Below are 20121 nucleotides of genomic sequence, written 5' to 3' on the forward strand. Positions count from 1 at the left end.
GACCCCTTTCCTCTCTGCTGTTGGTGGGTTTGCCCTCTGTTCGTTTCCGTTGCTGCAGGGTATTTCGTTGTGAAAAACACACTGGCTCATCTCCCTGAGCATTCACAAAACCGTTTCTAGTCTCTGATCATCGTCAGGAAAGCTGCTGCCGACAAGCCTGCTCTGTCCTTCACTGTGGGTCTACATCTGTGCTGGGGGGTCCCTGGGGGGGACTGTGGCTGTGTCTGAGTCTGCCTGCCCAGGAAAGGCGCATCAGGCATCTGCACACAGTGGGTCCACGGACTGTCTCAAGCAGCCCCCAGGGGGCACCAGGAGCATGGCTGCAGAGGGAGCATCACTGCAGAGGGAGAAGCTGGGAGCATGGCTGCAGAGGGAGAAGCTGGGTCCACAGTGAGCAGAGATGGCAGACCTTCAGAACTGTCCTCAACTGAGCCCAAACGGCAGATCTTTGTACCACAATGTCAGCAGGTGGGCTCTCCAGGGGAGAGGTGGCTCTCTCCCGCGGAGGACAGCGCCCAGAGTGGACCCAGCTGTGAGCCATGAGCAGACAACACTCCTAGCAGCTGGGGAATGACGCCTGGGTCCCAGAGCAGATGTGGCACCGAGGTGCCCGGGCAGCCTGCCCCTTGCACCAACTGGATTCACTTTGCAGGGCAAGTTCACCCCACTTGGGAACACTCTTCAAGGCGATTCTAGATGGTGCTTTTCTTCCAGGAATTCAGAGTCTGAGTCAATTTCATAAACTGTGTTGGGAGAGCGTCTTCCTTCCTATGCTCTGAAGTGTGTGTGAAATGAGTTGTTTCTTCCTTAAGTATTTGTTGAGATTAATGGTGGAAGCCATCTATTTGTAATTTCTTTGAGGAAATGTTTCTAAGTTCAATTTCTTTAAGGTTATAGAGCTACTCAGACCCTGCATGTTTCCTGTCGGTTTTGGCAAGTGGTTTTTCATTTCTCCAAGACTTCCGGCATCAGTGACCTTGGGGGCGGCCTCCTGTCTTTGTTTGGTAGACTTTGATCGATTCTATTAACTTTTTCAAAGAACCAACTGTTGAATTTGTTGGTCCTTTCCCACTTGGTTAATTCCCGTCTTGTTTGTTACTTCTGCCCATTGACGACCTGAGTTTATCTCGTCATATTCTTCGTCCAGCTGCTTAGGACACGCTCGTGCTCAGGCTGCGCTTTCTTCTCGGTTGGCCGCTCCACCACATCCCTGCGGGATCCCTCAGGGAGAAACGGAACAAAGGCGAACAACTGAAGACAGAAAGGCTGAGAACGTCCCAGAACCGAGTGGAGACACAAAGCCCCCAGCTCAGGAAGGATGATGAGTTCTGGGAGGACAGCCGTGGAGGGTGCACGTGCTGCCACAGAGGAGCAGAGGGTCCGGAGACCCAGCCAGGACACCCACTCGGGACGAGGGAGGCCGAGGACGACGGAAGGGCATGCGTGCACATGGACGGCAGCGCCCAGCCCAGAATCCTGTCCCAGCCAAACACCTAGTCAAGTGTGGGCAAAACCATGGCATTTCCCCAAAAGCCCCCCTCAAACGGGTGCTTGTCCACCGTGTTTCCCCCCAAACAACTGTGCAGGAAACACCACTGAAGGGTGAGCTCCAGGAGGCACAGCGGTGGCTCTGGCCGGGGGTGGGGTGGGGGAACAGGGGCGGGGGGACACCCAGCTCGGGGAGGCCCCGTCCCTGCCCCCCCGGGTCCCGTCTAGCCAGAGACTGAGGAGCGAGCCCAGGCCTCGCAGGGGCACCCTGGACCGTGGGCCAGCGCAGGGTGGGGGTGCAGGGCCTGAGGGTGCTGACGAGCCTTCCAGGGGAACCTGTGAAAACCGCTGGCTGTGACGAGGATGACCCTGTTTACCCCGAGCTACTGTGAGGAAAGGAGCACTCTGCTTGGCGTGTTTCTGCGAGCTGTGGAACCAGAGGTCCCTGCAGCCTTCCGGATCTTCTGGAACTCTCATCTGCCGAGGCCGTAACATCTGCTCTTGTCCCAGGCCCCAGGCCGGCCCGAGGGAGGCGCACTTGGGAGAGAGGGGGGCCGTGTCCCGGCAAACGCCATCGCTTGCGCCTGCACCCACACTGCCCGCTGCGCCATGGCAGCAGCTTCCAAGCCTGGACCCCCCCCCAAAGGACCACGGCCCCCCGGGACTCCCCAGGGCCACCCCCTTCAGCCAGAGTCCCCACGAGGCAAAGCCACTCAAACAGACGCTGGGCCTGCTGGTTCTTTCTGGGATTTTTATTTCTTTAAAATAATTCATACAAATGGTTACAGTCACAAACATGATTTTAACCAAAATATTGCTAGCCTACCACATCAGCAGGACGGCACCCGCGCAGGCCGGGACGCTGCGCCCTCACATCCCCAGGACAGATGCCGACGGCCGCCGTGCACAGAGGGCTAGGTGCACTGTTCTCTTGCAGCCACTCTGCGGTGCCGTCTTCGTTTGGAACAAGGGGATTCATGCCAAAATTAGGAAAAACAGCCTTTGTTTTGTTTTTCTAAATTATTCTAAAAATAAGACAAGCAGGTAGAAAAAACAATGCACTGTGTGGCGTAGAAAGAAAAACGGGAAGGATTCGTTGTCCTGAGAAGTTTGCCAACTGCCTCGTTTCGGGGCGTGTTCCAACACACACGGGACGCAGTCTGAGACCGACCTGCCGAATGCTCCCTCAGGGTTCTCTGTTGACAGCTAAGCAAACAAATCCTCTGAAATGTTCTAAAGACTGTACACAGACAAGAACATTCATGATAGAATTAACTACTAACTTCTTCTGCTTAACGAGGACGCAAAGGACACAGGACAGCGGCTGGCCCCGGGACAGGGCACCTACAGCTGGGCGGGGGAAGCCGGCGCCACCTGGCCCCCGCCGGCGCCTGGACAGTCTCTGGAGCGCTGTGGCCACCCGCAGGCCGCCTCTGCACACGCCCGTCCGGGGGCGCCGCCCTGCCCGCGCCGAGGCTGTCGAGCTCCGCCCGGGCTACAACTGGTCACTCGCGTGGTCTCTATCTGCCTCGGGCTTGACGGTTTGGCCGGGAGAAGGGGCGTGGGGCGGGTGGGACACGGGGGGCAGGCCGTGGGACAGGGACATGGCGCTGGGGACAATGCCTTCGACGGCAGTCGGGATGCCGCTGGGGGCCACGCCCACCACGCCCGGCGGGTACCTGCTGGGAGGAGGGACGGCGTGTGAGGCTGGCGGGGTCCCTCCCGGGGCCACAGCGCGGGCCCAGGATGGCTGGGGGCTACTCCCAAAGGCCCTGCCTGGCGGGACCCCACCCTGGCCCTGACGTCTCCCTCACCCCCCTTCACCCTCAGGTCTGATGTGTTGGGCTCTCACCCCCAGACCTTCTGGTCCACTGGGGCCCACAGGAGCATGCACATCCAGGCCTAGGAGCCCCCCGACCCCGGGGCCCTGCCTGCAGTCATCACGGACGTGCTCTGTGCTCCCGAGCCCACCGCTAACCCGCTCACCTGTAGGCGGCCCCGTTGAGCTCAGGGTGCACGACGGCTGGGTCCATGCTAGCCCAGTGGGTGGCGGCGGTCAGATGGTCCTTGTTGACGCAGTTTTTCAGGCTGTCGGGGATGCGGCCTGGCAGATGCAGCGGGGAGAGGAAGAGCCGTGTTACGCGACTGTGTCCAGGAGCGTGGCGGCTCAGCGGCGGCGGGCACGGGCTGCAGGGCCCCCCACAGCTGGACCTCCCTCCCTCTCACTCTCCTCCCCATGTCCGGACACGGTCACCTCACAGCTCAGAGATGCCCCTGGGCCCGAGCGGTGCCCTCAGTCCCGCAGCGGCCCCGCGGCTGCCAGGCCTAGGGATTTTGGGGAGCGGCAGACAAGCTCAGCCCAGGTGTACAAGCGTAGCCAGATTTTTTAAATGTGCGCTGAGGAAGGGCACACGTGCTGAATTCCCACAGGGTGACCGTGGGCAAGTGTCCTAAGTGTGATGCACAAGAGGGACAGAGGGCTGCATGGGGAGCACCACTGTGGAAGCCAGGTGCTGACCTCTGCACTCGGGGGGTTGGCACAGTGTGGTCCCCGCTAGCACGGCCGCCCAGCGGTGCAGGCCTCGGAAGGACGCTCCGGTCCTGCCGGCCACCCTCACCTGTGATGGCTCTCCGGATTTCCCGGGCTGCCTCCTCCCGCATCTCGATGGACGCCTGCTCGCTGTACCAGGCCGCGTGGGGGGTGCAGATCAGGTTGGGTGCATCCTTTAGGGGGCCCTGGCTGAAACTGCAGAAGGCACAAAGCAAGTCAGGGGTAGGGTGGAGGGTGCCTGGCCCTGCCTGGAACCACACTGCAGCCGGTGTCAGACCAGGGGACCCTAGGGTGGTCAAACCTGCCACAGACTCCCGACAGCAGCAGGGAGGAGTCCCAGCTCAGGGTACACGCCCCAGCCCGCCCTGCAGGTGAGGGCACGAGGCCCTGCAGTGACAGGCTGCCAGACAACAGGGCTGACGCACCGTCAGGTGCCAGCTGCTGCTCCAGACGGGCTTCTCAGGCGTGGGGTCTCTACAGACAGGCCACACGGGGGTCAGTGGCCTCCTTCACCTGGGTGCCCCCAGGCACTCCGCATGAAGCACAGGTCTGAGCCCCTCCATCCCTGCCCACGGAGACCTGGCTGGGCCCTGGGGGCAAGCCCGCCTGCAGCAGGACCTCAGGCTGGACATGTAGCCCAAGGACGGAGCCTGGAGACTGCCAGTGGGCATCAGCCCCGGGCCCCATGCCTGACAGGGGTCAATGCGGGCCACGAGCTGGGGCAAGGGCCTGGTGTGGGAGAGCTGGCATCCAGGAATCACCCAGGGCGCTGCCAGGAGGCACCTGAAGGGCTCGGACTCGTGCACGTCCAGGGCAGCGCCCCGGATCCGCCCTTCCTTCAGAGCCTGGGCCAGGGCCTTCTCGTCCACCAGGCCGCCCCGCGCCGTGTTCACCAGGAAGGCGCCTTGTCGCATCTGGGAAGACACAAAAACAGCACCGAGAGTGAATCAACACAGGGGTCTCTTCGCTTGCCCCCCACCCCCAGGGGACGGGCCGGCAGTGGGACGAGAGCTCAGGAGTCTGTGCGGACCCTCCTCCAACCTGAGGACCTCTGGCTGGAGCAAATGCACCAACACACAGCCGGTCTCCTCCCATTCCTGGCAGTGAGGTGCGGGCTGTGTCGTGGGGTCTCCTGGCCCAGCCCCCAGGATGCTTGGGGTGCCTGGAAAGGACCTGGCATGTCTGGGACACGGCCTGGCCCAGGAGTGATGGGCACAGGCCCCTGAGATGAGGTCTTCAGTGCAGTGGCCCTGCCAGAGAGCCCCGTGCCCGAAACTGGGCGACAGCTTCATTTCCTTTTGCTAAAAGCCCTCAGAGCTGCCCGGAAGGCACTCCCCTCCAGGCTTCATGATAAGGGGGGCTCCCCGTGCTCTGAGGTGACAGGTCCCTTGAGACCAACTAAGCCTGCCCCGCCGCGGGGCTCACGAAGCCCGCTCTCAGCTCAGCTCCTCGGTTGGCTCTCCCATTCACACCCAGTTTTTGGGGATGGCACCCCAGGGCCATGCCCGTGCCCACCCCGCTCCCCAGCCCACACCCACCCATAGTAGACAGAGAGGAGCCCCGGGTGCCTGGCCTCGTCCTGCATGGGAGGCGGAGAGGATCAAGCACACGCCAACCCGTAGACCTGTGCGCACACACCAACCCGTAGACCTGTGCGCACACGCACGTCCCCACACCCGTGTGTGTGCACCCAGGGCAGCGCCCCATAGTGGCCGTGGGACACTCCTGGCCATAGTCAGCGCTCACCCTGGTGCAGGCAGACATGCGACAAAGGCTGAGTCCCCGGGCGCAGTGTGTGCTGTAGCCGTGGGGACGCCGGGGCCCTCCGCACAACTCGGGACACAGGCCCGTCTGCAGTTGGCTCCCCAGCACTTGAGCCCGTGGGGCGGGAAGAGGCCCCAGCCCTGGACCCCCAGGCCATGACCCTGCGCCCACCTGCTTAACGGTGAAGTCGTTGATGAGGTGGTGGTTGTGCTCGTTGAGGCCGCAGTGCAGGGTGACGCAGTCACTGTGGAAGAGCAGGTCCTGCAGAGTGCTCACCCGCTGCAGGCCCAGGGCCCGCTCGGTGCCGTCCGACAGGTACGGGTCATAGAAGAGCACGTTGAAACCGAAGGCCTTGGCCCGGAGCGCCACTGCCTGCCCCACACGACCTGGCAGGGCGGGACACGGCGTCACGACAGCCATGGACCGAGGGGCCCCCACACGGCCCGCGTCCCCTTGTGCCTGGGGCTGACGCTGAGGGGAGCGAAGCCCCATCCACCCCAGGACCCCTGCCCGGCCATGCACAGACAGGGGATTCAGGGGGGAGGGCGGGAGGATGGAGGTGCGCCCCAGGGAGTGCACGGGGTGGGGGCTGCAGCATCTGAGGGTGCAGGGCCGAGGGGCTCACAGCCCCGTACCCCAGGAGGTAAGTGCTGACCTGGACACAGTGGGGCCACTGGGCAGCTGGGTGCTGGGCAGGGGTGGCCAAGGTCCCCACATTTCAGGGGGCCCCACCCCTCCTGGAGCCCCCAGGGCTTGCTCTGAGCAAGAGAACGCTAACAAAGCAAGCAAGCAGGGGATGGAAACATCCCACGCACCCTGAGGCCGCCATGGGGGCCGTGTGCACCTGCCTGCCGGAGGGCATCCGCCAGGGGAGCAGAGTCACCAGGGCCCCAGGCGATCACTGTGCCATGAGTGACCCCAGGTGAGGCTGGGGCAGAGCCATCCTGCCAATTCTACCCAAAATACGAATCCACAGCATCATGAGATCAAGTAACTGGTTGTCTCCCAACACTCCGTCAGAGAGTGTCCGCGACCTGGTAGATGGTACCTGACACGTACCCAGACCAGGAGCACCGTGTAAACAGTCACAAAAGGGTGCCCAGATGGTGCACCCGACTGAGTGTCCGACTCTTGATTGTGGCTCAGGTCATGATCTCAGGGTGGTGAGATCGAGCCCCACATCGGGCTGCACACTCAGAATCTGTCTAAGATTCTCTCTCTCCCTCTGCTCCTCCCCTGCTCGCGCACTCTCTAAACAAATAAAATCTTTAAAACAAAAAAACAAGCGAACAAACAGTCCCTAGAGGAGCCAGGGTGAGGGGCTGCTCTGGTCGCCTCTGCCACATCACCTGGCTCTGGTTAAGACGCAGACTCAGCCCCACCAGGTCTGAGCCGCGTTTAAATCAGGCCTGTTGAATCTCTTGACAACACTGCTTCAGGAGGTCAGGTGGCCCCCAAATCCACCCAGCCAGGCAAACCCAGCTGCCCACTGCCCACCCAGGCCCTGAGGTGCAGGGTGCCCATGGGGGCCAGTGCCGGCGTCCGTGTGCCCATCTACAGCAAGACCATACTGGACGAGAGGCCTGCGTCTCGTGGACACCCTGACGTCTTACACTAAGGCAGGCGGGTCCGTCAGGCCTCTCTCACGCTGCACAGAGCGGTGCCTCTGCTGTGGAGCCAGTGGGGCAGGGGTGGGCACGGGGGCCTACCCAGAGCAAGTTTGGGAGGCAGCAGGACGAGGGGGCCGGCAGTGAGCGATGGCCCCGTCCATCCCGGGCCTCCCAGGTGGATGGAGCCGAGTTCACACACAGAGATGGGCCACAAACAAGGCAGAGAAGACGGATGTCACCGACCCAGGACAGTGGCCCACACAGCGGGTGAACCAGCTCCCTCCACCCAGAGCAGGGCTAAGAGCCACCAGGTCCTCACCAGAAGGCCATGGGGTGGGGGCGGGGGGGCAGGGTGAGCATGTCTGAGTGTGGTGAGCATGTGTCAATGTGTGGGTGGCGTGCATGAGCGTGCATGGCTGTACGCAGAGGCATGGCACCCGCGGCAAGTGTCTCACGTCTGCCTGTGTGTGACCCACACCCAATGTTCCTGAGGCAGAAGGAGTCAGCCCCAGGCGGGCCCTGGGTGGGGGGAACCGTCCGGCAGCACAGCCAAGCCCTGGCTCGAGGTCTGCTGAGCCCCTGTAGAGGGAGAGGACGGAGCTTAACTCACCCAGTCCTATGATGCCCAAGGTCTCCCCGCGGATCCTGGCGGCTCCGGAAGCTACTTCCCGGATCTGCTCGACGCTCTGGACCCGAGTGCCTTCCCGTAGCGCCTGGTGCAGCCACGTGGTCCTGCGGTACAGGTTGAGGATGTGGCACATGGTGGAGTCAGCGGTCTCCTCGACAGACGCCGCCGGCACGTTGCAGACAGCGATGCCTGGGAAACACAAGACACACGGAGGTGGTCACCAAAGCCAGTCCTGGCGCTTCCCCAAAGAAAGGCCAGACCCTGACACAAGTGCAGATGACACACCCCAGCCGTGTGGAGAAACCGCCTGTAGATCCAGCGAGTAGACAGGACAGAGCAGAGACTGCCTGGGCAAATGCCAACACCTGGGTCTGCCCTGCCTGGACCGCGGGCCACCTGACCTTCCAGGAAGGGGTCACAGGCAGGTCAGCACCCGGAGCCGCTCACACCCACACAGCCCCACCCCTTCTGCCTTCCTTGGCTCCCAGGCCAACTGAGACCTGGCTTTGGGCAGAGAGGCCCCTGTCCTCCCAATTCCCACACAGCCCCAACAGCCCCTTAGCAGCCGTGGAGAGTGAGCTGGTTCAGGCTCTTCCTCTATGCTGAACTTCGGTGGCCAGTCCTGTGCATGCACGGGCCAGGTACCACTGGGCCTCATGGCCCAGAAGTGGACCCAGCCCCTCCGCATTTCTACACGCCTCTCCCGAGCCTGACCCCTTCCACCCTCATTCTGCCCTGCCCTGCTATCTCCTCGCTCTGCCTGCAGAGTGGTCACCTCCCCACTGAGGGGAGGCACCTGCTGACCAGACGGGGCTCTGAGGCTCCTGAAGCTACTCCAAATGGCAGGACAGTGCCCAACACAGCCACAGGGCTCTATGAGAGGGTCCAGGGTGGCTCCTGTACTCCTTTCCAGAAAAAACTCAGCCCACCAGGAAATGCGAGAGCAGGCGGGAAGCAGGAGCACCAGACTACACCATCCCCTAGATCTGGGGACAAAACTGCTGGCGGAGAGGGCAGACCAGGTCCTGGGACTTCTGAGTCCCTACCTGAGCCCCCACCTGAGTCCCCGCTTGTTCCCAAAGGACATGTCCCTGACTGTCCCTGGTGGAGGAACAGAGCCCCAGCCTGTGACATCACAAAACAGGGCAGACTTGTGCTCCGGGACAAAGGCCCCCAGGGACCCCCGGGGCAGAAAGCACACAGGCCATGGTCCCCCGCTGCTGCAGGCGTCTTACTGGGGATGCCACCTAGGGACAGGTGACAGTAGGACCAGAGGGCTCTGCCACGTGACCTGGTGGTGGGCAGGAAAGTCCGCACAGAAGCAGAGTAAACTGAGTCTGCAGAAGACACAAATGCCGGGCCATCCCAAGTCCAGTTCCTTCAGCTGCAACCTGGGCAAAAGGATGGGCCAAACCAGGCAGCGGGGGTGCAAACTGAAGCTGCGAGCTGGTCGGGCACATGGAGATCAGAGTGCACCTGCCCCCTGCAAGGCTTTCTGAGGGAGCCGCGTTGACCAGGGAACTGGCGTGGGGCCCCGCACCCCGAAAGCCGGCTCACAAGCCACCTCCAACCAAACAAGGAGCTGCAAGGGAATTCTCGGTGTAAAGCAAAACCAGCCTACGAGGCCAAGGAAAGAAGATGAAGAGTTGCAAAGGGAAGAACTGCGAACACCCTACCTAAATCCCCAGCAGACTTGATGTCGATGTTGTCAAAACCGCTCCCAATTCTGACAATGATGCGCAGAGCTTTGAACTTCTCCAGGTCCTCCCTGGTCAGCGTGATGGTGTGGTACATCAGCGCCCCCACCGCCTCGTTCAGCACCTGCCGGGAGGGAGGGTGGCCACCCAGTCAGAGGCCGGCCGGCGGGGGCCCTGAGTCTGGCTGCTACTGGCCGCCTGCCACCCCAAACCAGCCCAGACACCCCAACCCAGGGGCAGGGGGGGCTGCTAATGCTCTCCCCTCCAGCCCGGCTGCAGGCTGGGACGGTCCCCAGAGGCCCGCAGTTCCCTCGGGTCTCTGTCTCCGTGTGCACCGCACTTCGGCCTCCCCTGGGCAGGAGCCCCTGCTGTGACATCGGGGGTGACTGCAGGGTGACCCTGCTGGCTCTGGGCTCCGACTTCCCAGCAGCCGAGGGGCCCCACCCCCCGAAAAAACGCACTCTGTGTGTGTATGCGGGGGCCTGGACTCACCTTCCCTGTGGGCACCAGACAGTAAAACAGGATGCTGAGGAGAACGCAGAGCATCCGAAACCCCCAGACCCCTCAAGGGCCACACTGACACACTGTTACGGGGGGAGAGCGACAAATAGTCCCGGCACAAACGCACACGGGGTCCCGTGACGGCGACCCGCCACTGGGAAAGGGCCGGCCTCCGGGTCACTGGCCCCTGTGCACTGCCCACTGCCTGGCTCCCACATGCAGACGTGGTCTGCACGACAGCCCTGGACACCTGCCCTGACGGTGTTCACAGGTCTCTGTGTGGCCTGGGTTGCCTTGCGTGAAGCCCCATGAGCAGGTCACTGTCCTGTCTCCCCAGAGTTTGGATGAGACGTGCTGACACGCTACTCTTGTTTGCAAAACTGCCCAATGGGGAGGACCCTCCCCAAAGTTGGGGCTCCACCCACGGCCCTGCCCCACAGGGCCCCGCCCCACAAGACCCCTCAGCTGGCGCTCTCCACGGGTGGGGACAAGCCCTGAAGAGGAAGGCACAGGCGGAACCCACGCAGACCACGCTCACGCCCCACGCCGCGCCAGGAGTATGCAGGCGACGCCCCCCCCACCTAGCCAGGGAGGTGCAGATCACGCCCATGCCCCACGCAGGGCCAGGCGGGTGCACCCCATGCCCTACGTAGGGTCGGGCGCGTGCAGACCACGCCCCACGCTGGGCCAGGCACGTGCAGACCACGCCCCACGCCGGGCCAGGAGCATGCAGGCCACGCCCCACGCCCCACGCCGAGCCAGGTAGGCGCAGAGCATGCCCCACGCAGGGCCAGGCGCGTGCAGGCCATGCCCCACACCCCATGCCGGGCCAGGCGGGCGCAGCGCATGCCCCACGCCCCACGCCCCACGCCCCAAGCCGGGCCAGGCGGGTGCAGACCACACCCCACGCCCCACGTAGGGCCAGGCGCGTGCAGACCACGCCCCACGCCGGGCCAGGTAGGCGCAGAGCACGCCCCACGCAGGGCCAGGCGCGTGCAGGCCATGCCCCACGCCCCACGCCCCACGCCGGGCCAGGCGCGTGCAGACCACACCCCACGCCCCACGTAAGGCCAGGCGCGTGCAGACCACGCCCCACGGTGGGCCAGGTGGGTACAGACCACGCCCCACGGTGGGCCAGGTGGGTACAGACCACGCCCCACGCTGCTGCTGCATTGTTCCCAGCGTGCACAGCGCCCCCACCTTAGCGTCTCCTAAACAGCCGAGGCCCCCAGGTATGCCCCACGGCTAGGCTGGGGTTGGGGGGGAGAAACACCTGGCTCTGCAAGAGGGTGCGCCTGGCTCCTGGAGGGGGCTTGTCTCAGGTCCAGGAGGGCGGCGGGCCCGTGCCCCAGGGCCGCAAGCGCTCATTAAAGGGCTGTCGTGATCCGCACAAGACACGCTCTGACAACGCCAGACACTGGCCGAGGGCCTGCGGTGTCCAATTTCCCGCCCAAGGGCAGGGGGCCCAGGATGTAATCCATGACCTGTCATAGTTCAGGGACGGGCTTTATTCTTCCCTAGCAGGATACAACAGTGGGCCTTACAATCAAGGGCACGTCACATTCAGTGAAATGCTCTGGCCACCACGTCTGCCCCCCTCCCCCACTGAGCCTCCTGTTTCGACTCTGGGTCTCATGGATGGCCAGGGAGGCTGCTGATGGGCGCAGGTTGCTGGCTCACAGGCACCATGGGTGACCTGACACACGGACTGTGCCGCCACCAGCCTGGACGTTGGGCTGATGTGGTAAGTGGCCTAGAGCAGGTGTCTCGTGTGGGGTGCAGGGCCTACAGTGAGGCTGCTCACTGCCCTCTCATCCCGTTCTCTACAAGAGCTGAGCCTCTAACAGATGGCAACCCAAAATACCGACAGCTGGCTCTGAGGCTGGCGTGACTTCCCTTCCCCTTCTGATGGCCAACATGGCCAGGAGCACATGCCCTTCAGGGACCACACAAAATAGCCCAAGGGAGAGACGGCTGACTAGCAGGGCAGAGGGGGCCTGGGTCCCTGGTCCTGGAAGCAGTGGTGGGCCTGGACGTTAAGGGAATGTCAGGTGCTACTGGCCCCTGCTCTGGTTCCCGCGCTGAAGATCCCAGGAACCTCGGCTCCTGTTCCCGCGCTGAAGACCCCAGGAACCTCGGCTCGCGTTCCCGCGCTGAAGACCCCAGGAACCTCGGCTCCTGTTCCCGCGCTGAAGACCCCAGGAACCTCGGCTCCTGTTCCCGCGCTGAAGACCCCAGGAACCTCGGCTCCTGTTCCCGCGCTGAGGACCCCAGGAACCTCGGCTCCTGTTCCCGCGCTGAGGACCCCAGGAACCTCGGCTCCTGTTCCCGCGCTGAGGACCCCAGGAACCTCGGCTCCTGTTCCCGCGCTGAGGACCCCAGGAACCTCGGCTCCTGTTCCCGCGCTGAGGACCCCAGGAACCTCGGCTCCTGTTCCCGCGCTGAGGACCCCAGGAACCTCGGCTCCTGTTCCCGCGCTGAGGACCCCAGGAACCTCGGCTCCTGTTCCCGCGCTGAGGACCCCAGGAACCTCGGCTCCTGTTCCCGCGCTGAGGATCCCAGGAACCTCGGCTCCTGTTCCCGCGCTGAAGATCCCAGGAACCTCGGCTCCTGTTCCCGCACTGAAGACCCCAGGAATCTCAGTCCTGGACTCGCGGGAGGACATCAAGGCTGCACAGACAGGCATGGACTCCTGGTACCTTGACTGCACCTGGTGTGGGTGGGGTGAGGACCCACGTGTGACAGCTGGGTAGCAGTGAGTGCTCACAGGGCAGAGTGCATGGGGAGGGCGGCCAGGAGGTGGATGTGGTGAGGGCCTGGGATGGAGGGGAGAAAGCAGACCTTGGCTGACCATACTGCAGGAGCAGCCCTCTGGCTACCCTATGCCGAGCTGCATGGACTGGAGGAGGGTGGCCACAGCAGTGGGGGCGAGTGGACAGACTCGTCGGTGCCCACTGTGGGCAGACACAGCCATGCAGTGGGAACAGAGAGAAAGACGCATCTAAGCCAGCATTAGGAGGAGCAGCCCTGGACTCAGGGAAGCTCCAGAGCTGAGCCTGAGTCTCCGGACTCAGCAGCTGGACACATGCAGGCCTCCTCCCGAGACGCCCATGCAGAGGAGGCTCAGCTGTGGACAGGCGCAGAGGAGGGTGCTCAAAGCCAAGGCCGGTGCTGTGTGCAGGTGGCAACCTTCTTTTCATCTTTAGCGCTGACCCACGGCAGTAAACAATCTCCAAATCATGACTTTAACCGCCCCGCGCTACATCCCAACCCGGACAACCGATAACTTGTCGGGACGCTCCCTACTGCTGGGGCGCTCAGGCAGCCTCCACGGCTGGCTGAGCCGTGGTAAAATCCCACGGCTCCCTTGAAATGAGTCCTTAGGGTGGAGACTAGCAGGCCCACTGGAGAACCCGCTGTGGGGCTCCAGAAAGTGCCACCTGCTGCACCCCGGCAGTGGGACCACCCACCAGCACCAACTGCTCAGCGCCGGGCAGTCCAGGGTTTAAAACGCGATGTGTGATGGACGCAGATTGGCATCCACTGTTTTCACCTTAACTTGCGTTTCTGAGGGTGACTTGCCCACATATGTGTCTTGATAAATTATTTTTTCATGTCCTAGCCTTTTTCTGCTGAGCATATTTTTAATTACGTGGTACCCAGTGAAGCATTCTCAGAATAGGGATTGCAACCTGCTCTGTGGCTGTCCACCCCTGACCCTGCGCCAGGGAGGCCCTGCTCAGCTGCAGGCCGGAAGCCCACTGCACTGGCAGCTCTGTCCAGAGGGACACAGGCCGGGGCCACCACACTGCTCTGCCCAGCCCCTAGGTCCTCTCTCCTTGCAGCTTCCTCACATTCCTGTCATGATGGCAAAGTGGCTGGGATACCCCCAGGTATCACACAGACCTCCCAGGGACGAAGTTGGCAGGAATCCCCAGGGCCCAGTCTGTCTCCGTAAGTTGGAAACCAGCAGATGTCCATTCACATACCCCTCCACCAGCTGTGTGACCAGGCTTGTGACCCGTGTCCTTAACCCCGGAACGGGGTCCCATGGGGCCCACCTTGCAGAATGAACTCAAGAGCGCAGGCCCCGGGTGCTCTCAGTGGCAGCTCACCGGGCAGCACGTACAGGGCGGCTGGGTCTGGCTGGCCAGAAGGATGCCTGCTGGTGGGCCCTAGCCAGGACCCACCACACTGTCCCAGAGGTGGGGGCTGCACTCGCATCCTGCACACGCACAGATACATGATTCACAAGTGTTCTGTGACTTCTGTGGATTTTACTTACTCTCTGGGTCATTCTGTGCGGCTTCAGCTCAGACAAGTGTTGGCACAGTGCCTCCAACACACTGCCTGTGGTTCCAGACACTTCCCTGTGACAGACAGCCCGCGCAGGCCCAGAGAACGCTGCATCCTTCAGGTCTGCGCAGACATGCCGAAGCACCCACAAAGCCAGCCCGGCCATGCCCCCCACGGAGCAGGGGTGGCGCCTCACGCCTCCTGGTGCAGCCGCAGTGTGGCAGGAGCCCCTGCTTTCCGGTGGCTGTTCTGTCTTCGCGCAAATGCCCCCTCCGTCACCCACCTTCTGCCGGGAATCTGAGCATCCATTGCCAAATCCCTGGTTGTTGTAGGTGCCGCCAACGTTCACCCACTTCTCACGTGTTCCTTCTCTCACCACGATTGTTTCTGATTGCCTCTTAATCAGACCACTTTTCCTATACATGCCCCGTTTTCTGCACCACTTGCCTCAGGTGGGAAGCACATCCCCTCCAGAAGCTCCCCCAAGTCATCTGCTGTGACGCAGGCACACACGCGGCCATGCCAGGGCTCACTTCCCCACCCTCTCCCCTGCCCCAGGGCGCCTGTCCCACCCACTCACGGGCACCGACATGGCCCAACTCTCTGCCCAGAGTCCCCGTGGCCCTCCTGCCGCCCTCTGCCACCCAATGCTTGCTTCCAAGCCTGTTTCTGCACTTGCCTGGACGCTCCCCTCACTTCTCATACAGCCTGAGCACCTCCCTCCTGGGACTGGGCCCCTGCGGTCTTCCCTGGCATGTCCCCCAAGGCGCTGCCTTACTGTGCCACCCCTACAGGTGTCCCGCTCTCCCAGACGTATGCCTGGGGGACCCCCTGCTCCAGGCCAGCTGACAGCACCCTCCCACCCCACGGGGCCCTTTCTCATGAGTGCCCCTTCCTTTGCAGCTGTTGGTCTTCAAAGAGCTTTCCAGGAGAGTAACAGAAAACGCCCCTGTTCCTGCGGTTCAGTCAGATATGCAGTGCTGGGCTGAAAACTGTTTTCCGCAGATGCTTTAAAGCACCCGGCCTGGGGCTGGTCTGATTCTTGTCTCTTTGTAGGTGACATTGGGAGAATCTGCTCCTTGAGCAGCAGAGCATCCTGTGGCTCTGACACTTGTCCTGGGTTCATGCTAGGAGAGCTAGAGTCTCCACTGAGCGCTGAAGGTTTCATCACATTGTGCTGAGAACGGCACAGTCTCTCCTCTGTAACACTCAGCATCTGCCGTACAGCTAGTTACGAGGAGGCAGAAATCCCTGACCCACAGGGATGCGTCGTTTCCCTCTAAGCCAAAGCGGGCAGACAGGTGGTCTGGGGCCCTGGGTCAGCACCACAGCCAGCAGGGGCCAGGGCTCCCATCCTGTTGCTCAGCCATTCCCCAGCACTGTTCCCCTTATGCTCCAGGTGGCTGCGCACGCTCCAGCCATCACGTTTGGTTTCCAGGCAGCAGAGAGAAGGTGGCTCTCTGCACACAAACCTTGTTGGCTCTTCCTGGTTGGACCGTCACTTGTCCACACCAGCAGCAAGGCTTGGGAAGGGAAGTGCGTCTCCCCTGGGACACGGGCTACCCGAGGCCTGCGGCTGCACAGGCACACCAGGCGTGGGGCTCCTGGGCCTGTGCGGCTCTCCTTCGGCCCCCTCACTCCCATCCTTCTCCCAGGCTCCCCTTGACTGTGTCTTCCAAGCTTCCTATTAAGATTTAAATGTTCACTTGCGTGTTTAATTTCCAAGAGCGCCTTCCCGCGCTGCTGGCTGCACGAAGGGCTCCTTCGGGTCCCGCGAGGGCTCCAACTGGCCAGCCCTGACGCTCTCTCCTCTCCAGAGTGTCGCCCACAGCGCAGTTTTCTACGCATTCACCCGTTCTCCCGACATGCAGGCCGCGGCTTCCCGTGGAGGCCCGGGGGGCGCCATCTGTGCGCTGGCGCGGGTGAGTCGCCAGCACGCTGAGGCTGTCCCTGCCCTCACCGGCGGTCTGACTCGCTGCTCTGGGTTGTACGCGAACTTCAGATCACTTTGATAAGTTACCATCTTAAAGGAAAACATCCGTTTTGTCTTAGTTTTCAGATTTATTAACAGAACTTGTTTTAGTATCACTCACGATTTTTAGACATTTCTATCTGTAGGTCTCTTTCATTCTCTATGGTTTATTTTTTTAAATATCTTTTTAGTTTGAAACTGTTTAAGATGCACAGTAAGTTGCCAAGAGCCACCCCCCAGCTCTGCAGTCTGCCCCCTCCCGTCCCTGCACGTGCACGCATGCGCAGGGGGGTGGCTCTAGCCCAAGTTGGTTGGAGCAGCCCCTCACCACCTACTTCCCCGCCTCCATCCTGTGACCTTGCTGCCGAGTAGAGCAGAAGCGCACAGCGCCGTGCCCCCAGGTGCCGGCCACCTGCTGCACACGCTCCTTTCCATGGCCCAAGAGACTCTGGGCACCTTGCACCGCCAAAGGCCGCCAGGTTATTCCTGCTCCCAGGGAGCAGGGGCACGGCTGCGGCCACACTCAAGGGCAGGACTCGGCGTACACTAGGCTTCGCCCCTCTGGGATGAACACCAGCCATGTCGCGGTGGGCATGTCGCGGTGCATTCCTCCTCCAGAGGGACCGCCGTCCGCCAGCTTGCAACACCTCGTCCTTACTCCTGCACCCCTCCCCCCCGACCCCACTGGTCCTGAGGTTTCAGTCAGTGGCACCAGACTCTCGGCTGCAGCCCCTCACCCCCGTCCTCCTGACCCGTCCCGTCCCATCGCATGGAGACCCTCTGGGTCTTCCAGACTTTCCCCAAAGCTGCTCCCATGGTCATCAGCTCCTCGCGAGGCTGTGAGCTCAGTCTTCTCTCTCTGCCCGTTTCCTCGGATCCCGTGATGGACGCACAGCAGGAAATGAGTGCTGGGATGACCTGAGGCTCTGCCGACAGGACCTTCCCCTACAGAGGACTGTCCGTCGCTCCCGCAGGGAGCCCGCCGCACAGTGGCATCCCCGTTCAAGGCCTGATGCGGTCATTAACAGGCTGGAAGGCGGGCAGTGTGAGGACGCGGCTGCGTCCGCCATCCTGTCGCCAGGACCCAGACCCAGGGCCAGTGAGTTCCGCTTCCAGAGCAGCAGACGCCCAGGCCTGCGGTGCTTGACCGCCAGCCCGGACGGCCTGGGCGACCAACGTGGGATCAGGACAGCGCAGCTCACTGGCCCCGCTGTGGTCGGCCACATCCATGGCCCCAGGCTCCACGTTCCAGGAACACTTGGTTACAACGCAGTGGCTCAAGCAGCCGTGAAGTAGCCCTAGGTGTGTGTCCAGCGGGGGGTGACAGTGGCCACAGGCCTGGGTGGCACGGGAATGGCAGACACACACACCTGAGACCCACGTGCCCTCCCCGCTCCCTCAAGCACCCCGCACGGTCACCTTCTCGTGGATCTCCTGCGTGGACTGCGCGTCACAGAAGGCCACCGTGGCCACGTCCTTCAGGATGGGCATCTCCACCGTGCAGTCCCGGCCATCGAGCAGTGCCACCAGGGGCCGGGGATGCATGGGCCCGTTCATGATCGGGGGTCGGACGCCTGCAGAGAGAGGAGCAGATGCTCAGCCCCAGCAGAGAGCTCGCGACACCCGCGGCCCTACATATCCCAAGTGTCCACACGTCTGGATTTTGTCAAACCTGAGTAAAAACATCTCTGCGAAGAGTGAGCCAGTGTCTGCCACAGCCCACCGACCCCCGCCAACCGGCACCACCCCCCACAGGACTCAGGGCCCCAGACACATGTGGAGGTGTTGTGGCAGCCCCCGCCAGGGTCTTCACCATTCTGACCGTGGAACATGCAGACGGTAACGTCACCGGCTTCACAACACACCCACTGTTCCTTTTCTGCCTACGGCTGCAGCGTGGCTGCCCAGAAACCCTGACAGGACCATCCCCCCAGGCCCAGTATCATCTCATTTGTAGGTTTAAGAGAAGAAACGGAGCAGAGGTGGGGAAGGGTTAAAACACTGAACACAGCCGGGACAAGAAGATTAAGATCTGTTAAAAGCTCCTTCCACACAGGAGGTGACTACACCTCATCCGGGGCCGAGCCGCCCGTGGCCCCGTCCACGCCGCCCACACCCACGGCCCACAGAGACCCGCCCTGACCAGTGCGTGGGCAGCACTACGGCGCAGGATGAGAACCGGGGACAGGGACAACTGGCTGCCGGTGGCCCAGAGCCCAGGAGGCAGCCACCCCCATGGGCGCACGGCTCACCCACTGCCACGTGAGTGGCACAGACCCGGCAGCCCCAGCCGGCGGCTCAGCGCGGGGTCTGCGAGGCCAGAACCCCTTCTCGGTCGCTTCCCTCACTCCGTGGCATGTTTCCCACCTGGCGGGGCGGTGGGTGACCCTCGGCCGGGCAGACACACACCTGTCTCCAGAGAGCATGGAGCTGCGCCCGCTTGCGGACAGCACCACCCATCTCTCCAGCTTTACTTGGGGAATGGTGATGTCTCATGTAGAACTGTTACTTGCACGGAATGGGCTTATCGTCACTACTTTCACATGAACTGGAAAATGCCTACTTTCAGCATCCCTCGGCTTTAGTTTCTAAAAAACACGGACCGATGTAACGCATGTGAGGGGAGCCCTCAGCCCTCGGCAGCTTCCAAGGCTGAGGCAAGCTGCAGAGTGTGGGCTGGAGCTGCCGCGGGGCGCAAGGGCACGTTCTGCGAGAGCACGCGTGACCCGGTGAGCAGCGCACGAGAAGATGCAGCGCCAGGACCCCCCCCCCCCCCACCCCGGTGCCCCAGGGAGGCACTGGCCTCCTGACCACGCGGCTGGCGCCGGAACAGGCCTTGGGTTTCCATGGTAACACCCCAGCCCCGCACTGAGTTCACGGGAGGACGACCAGAACAGACCCAGCATCGACCTGTGGCCTGGCCCACCTGGGGCTTCAGGCCTCCGATGGGACCCCCGAGGAAGCCCCATGCTCTGCTGCCCAGGGGGCCTCACCGAGGCCGGCGCACCGTGGGGAGTGTCGCCACTCTGACCCGCCGCACACGCCATGGGAAGACCAGGGAGTCTGCCGGCCCCTTCCCGGCGCTCGGGCCACCCTGCACTGAACGGACAGGACCACCGTGCCTGTGCTCGGTCACGTGGGGACCGGCTTCGAGCCGCTGAGAACTCCAGGAGCCCCTACCAACCTGACATTTCTTAATATGGGCTCGGCTTCCACGACCATGAATTCGACTTTTCAAAGCGTTTTATCTTCAGAATCTCCAGGCAGAACCGCGTCCTGTCACTGGATCCTCATCCCACGTCTTTAATTGTCTCGAACCAAAGCTCTTAGGCTCCTGATCCTCGGCGACCACTGAAGCCTGCGCCGGGGTCAAAGTCTGACTAAAAATTAAACACAAGAGACACGTTAAAATACCATCCGGGGCCAACTAGAACTCAAAGATGCCAGAAGGTCCACAAAGGTGAAGCTTCTCAGTGCATCTCTGACCCAAGCCTGCAGCTGCCAGGCTGGGACCTGCCCGCAAGGAGGGGCCGCGCCCGGCGTAGGAGCGGACCGCGGGGCACTGGCCGGGATGCAGGTGCAGCGAGAGGCTTCCTCTGAAGGTCCGGCCCCAG

At 62.5% G+C, this 20121-nt stretch overlaps 1 protein-coding gene across 4 annotated transcripts in view; it reads right to left on the bottom strand.

Annotated features, from left to right (window-relative positions):
* Positions 1-2219: 2219 nt before the first annotated feature.
* The window catches only part of CTBP1 (C-terminal binding protein 1), a 28430-nt gene continuing 10528 nt past the window's right edge, over positions 2220-20121 (bottom strand). For 2 of the 4 annotated variants that reach the window (XM_027599673.2, XM_027599674.2), the window contains exons 2-10: positions 19692-19887; positions 17927-18081; positions 9718-9862; positions 8024-8230; positions 5975-6189; positions 4823-4953; positions 4107-4234; positions 3475-3592; positions 2220-3170 (exon numbers count right to left, since the gene is read on the bottom strand). In XM_027599673.2, coding sequence (XP_027455474.1) covers positions 2984-3170; positions 3475-3592; positions 4107-4234; positions 4823-4953; positions 5975-6189; positions 8024-8230; positions 9718-9862; positions 17927-18081; positions 19692-19698 — 1293 coding nt within the window. In that variant the 5' untranslated portion in view covers positions 19699-19887 and the 3' untranslated portion in view covers positions 2220-2983. The remainder of the gene's footprint in view (positions 3171-3474; positions 3593-4106; positions 4235-4822; positions 4954-5974; positions 6190-8023; positions 8231-9717; positions 9863-17926; positions 18082-19691; positions 19888-20121) is intronic. The other 2 variants (XM_027599672.2, XM_027599671.2) reach the window with 2 other exon arrangements.

Source organism: Zalophus californianus, chromosome 2 (assembly GCF_009762305.2).
Source record: "Zalophus californianus isolate mZalCal1 chromosome 2, mZalCal1.pri.v2, whole genome shotgun sequence".
Lineage (NCBI taxonomy): Eukaryota > Metazoa > Chordata > Mammalia > Carnivora > Otariidae > Zalophus > Zalophus californianus.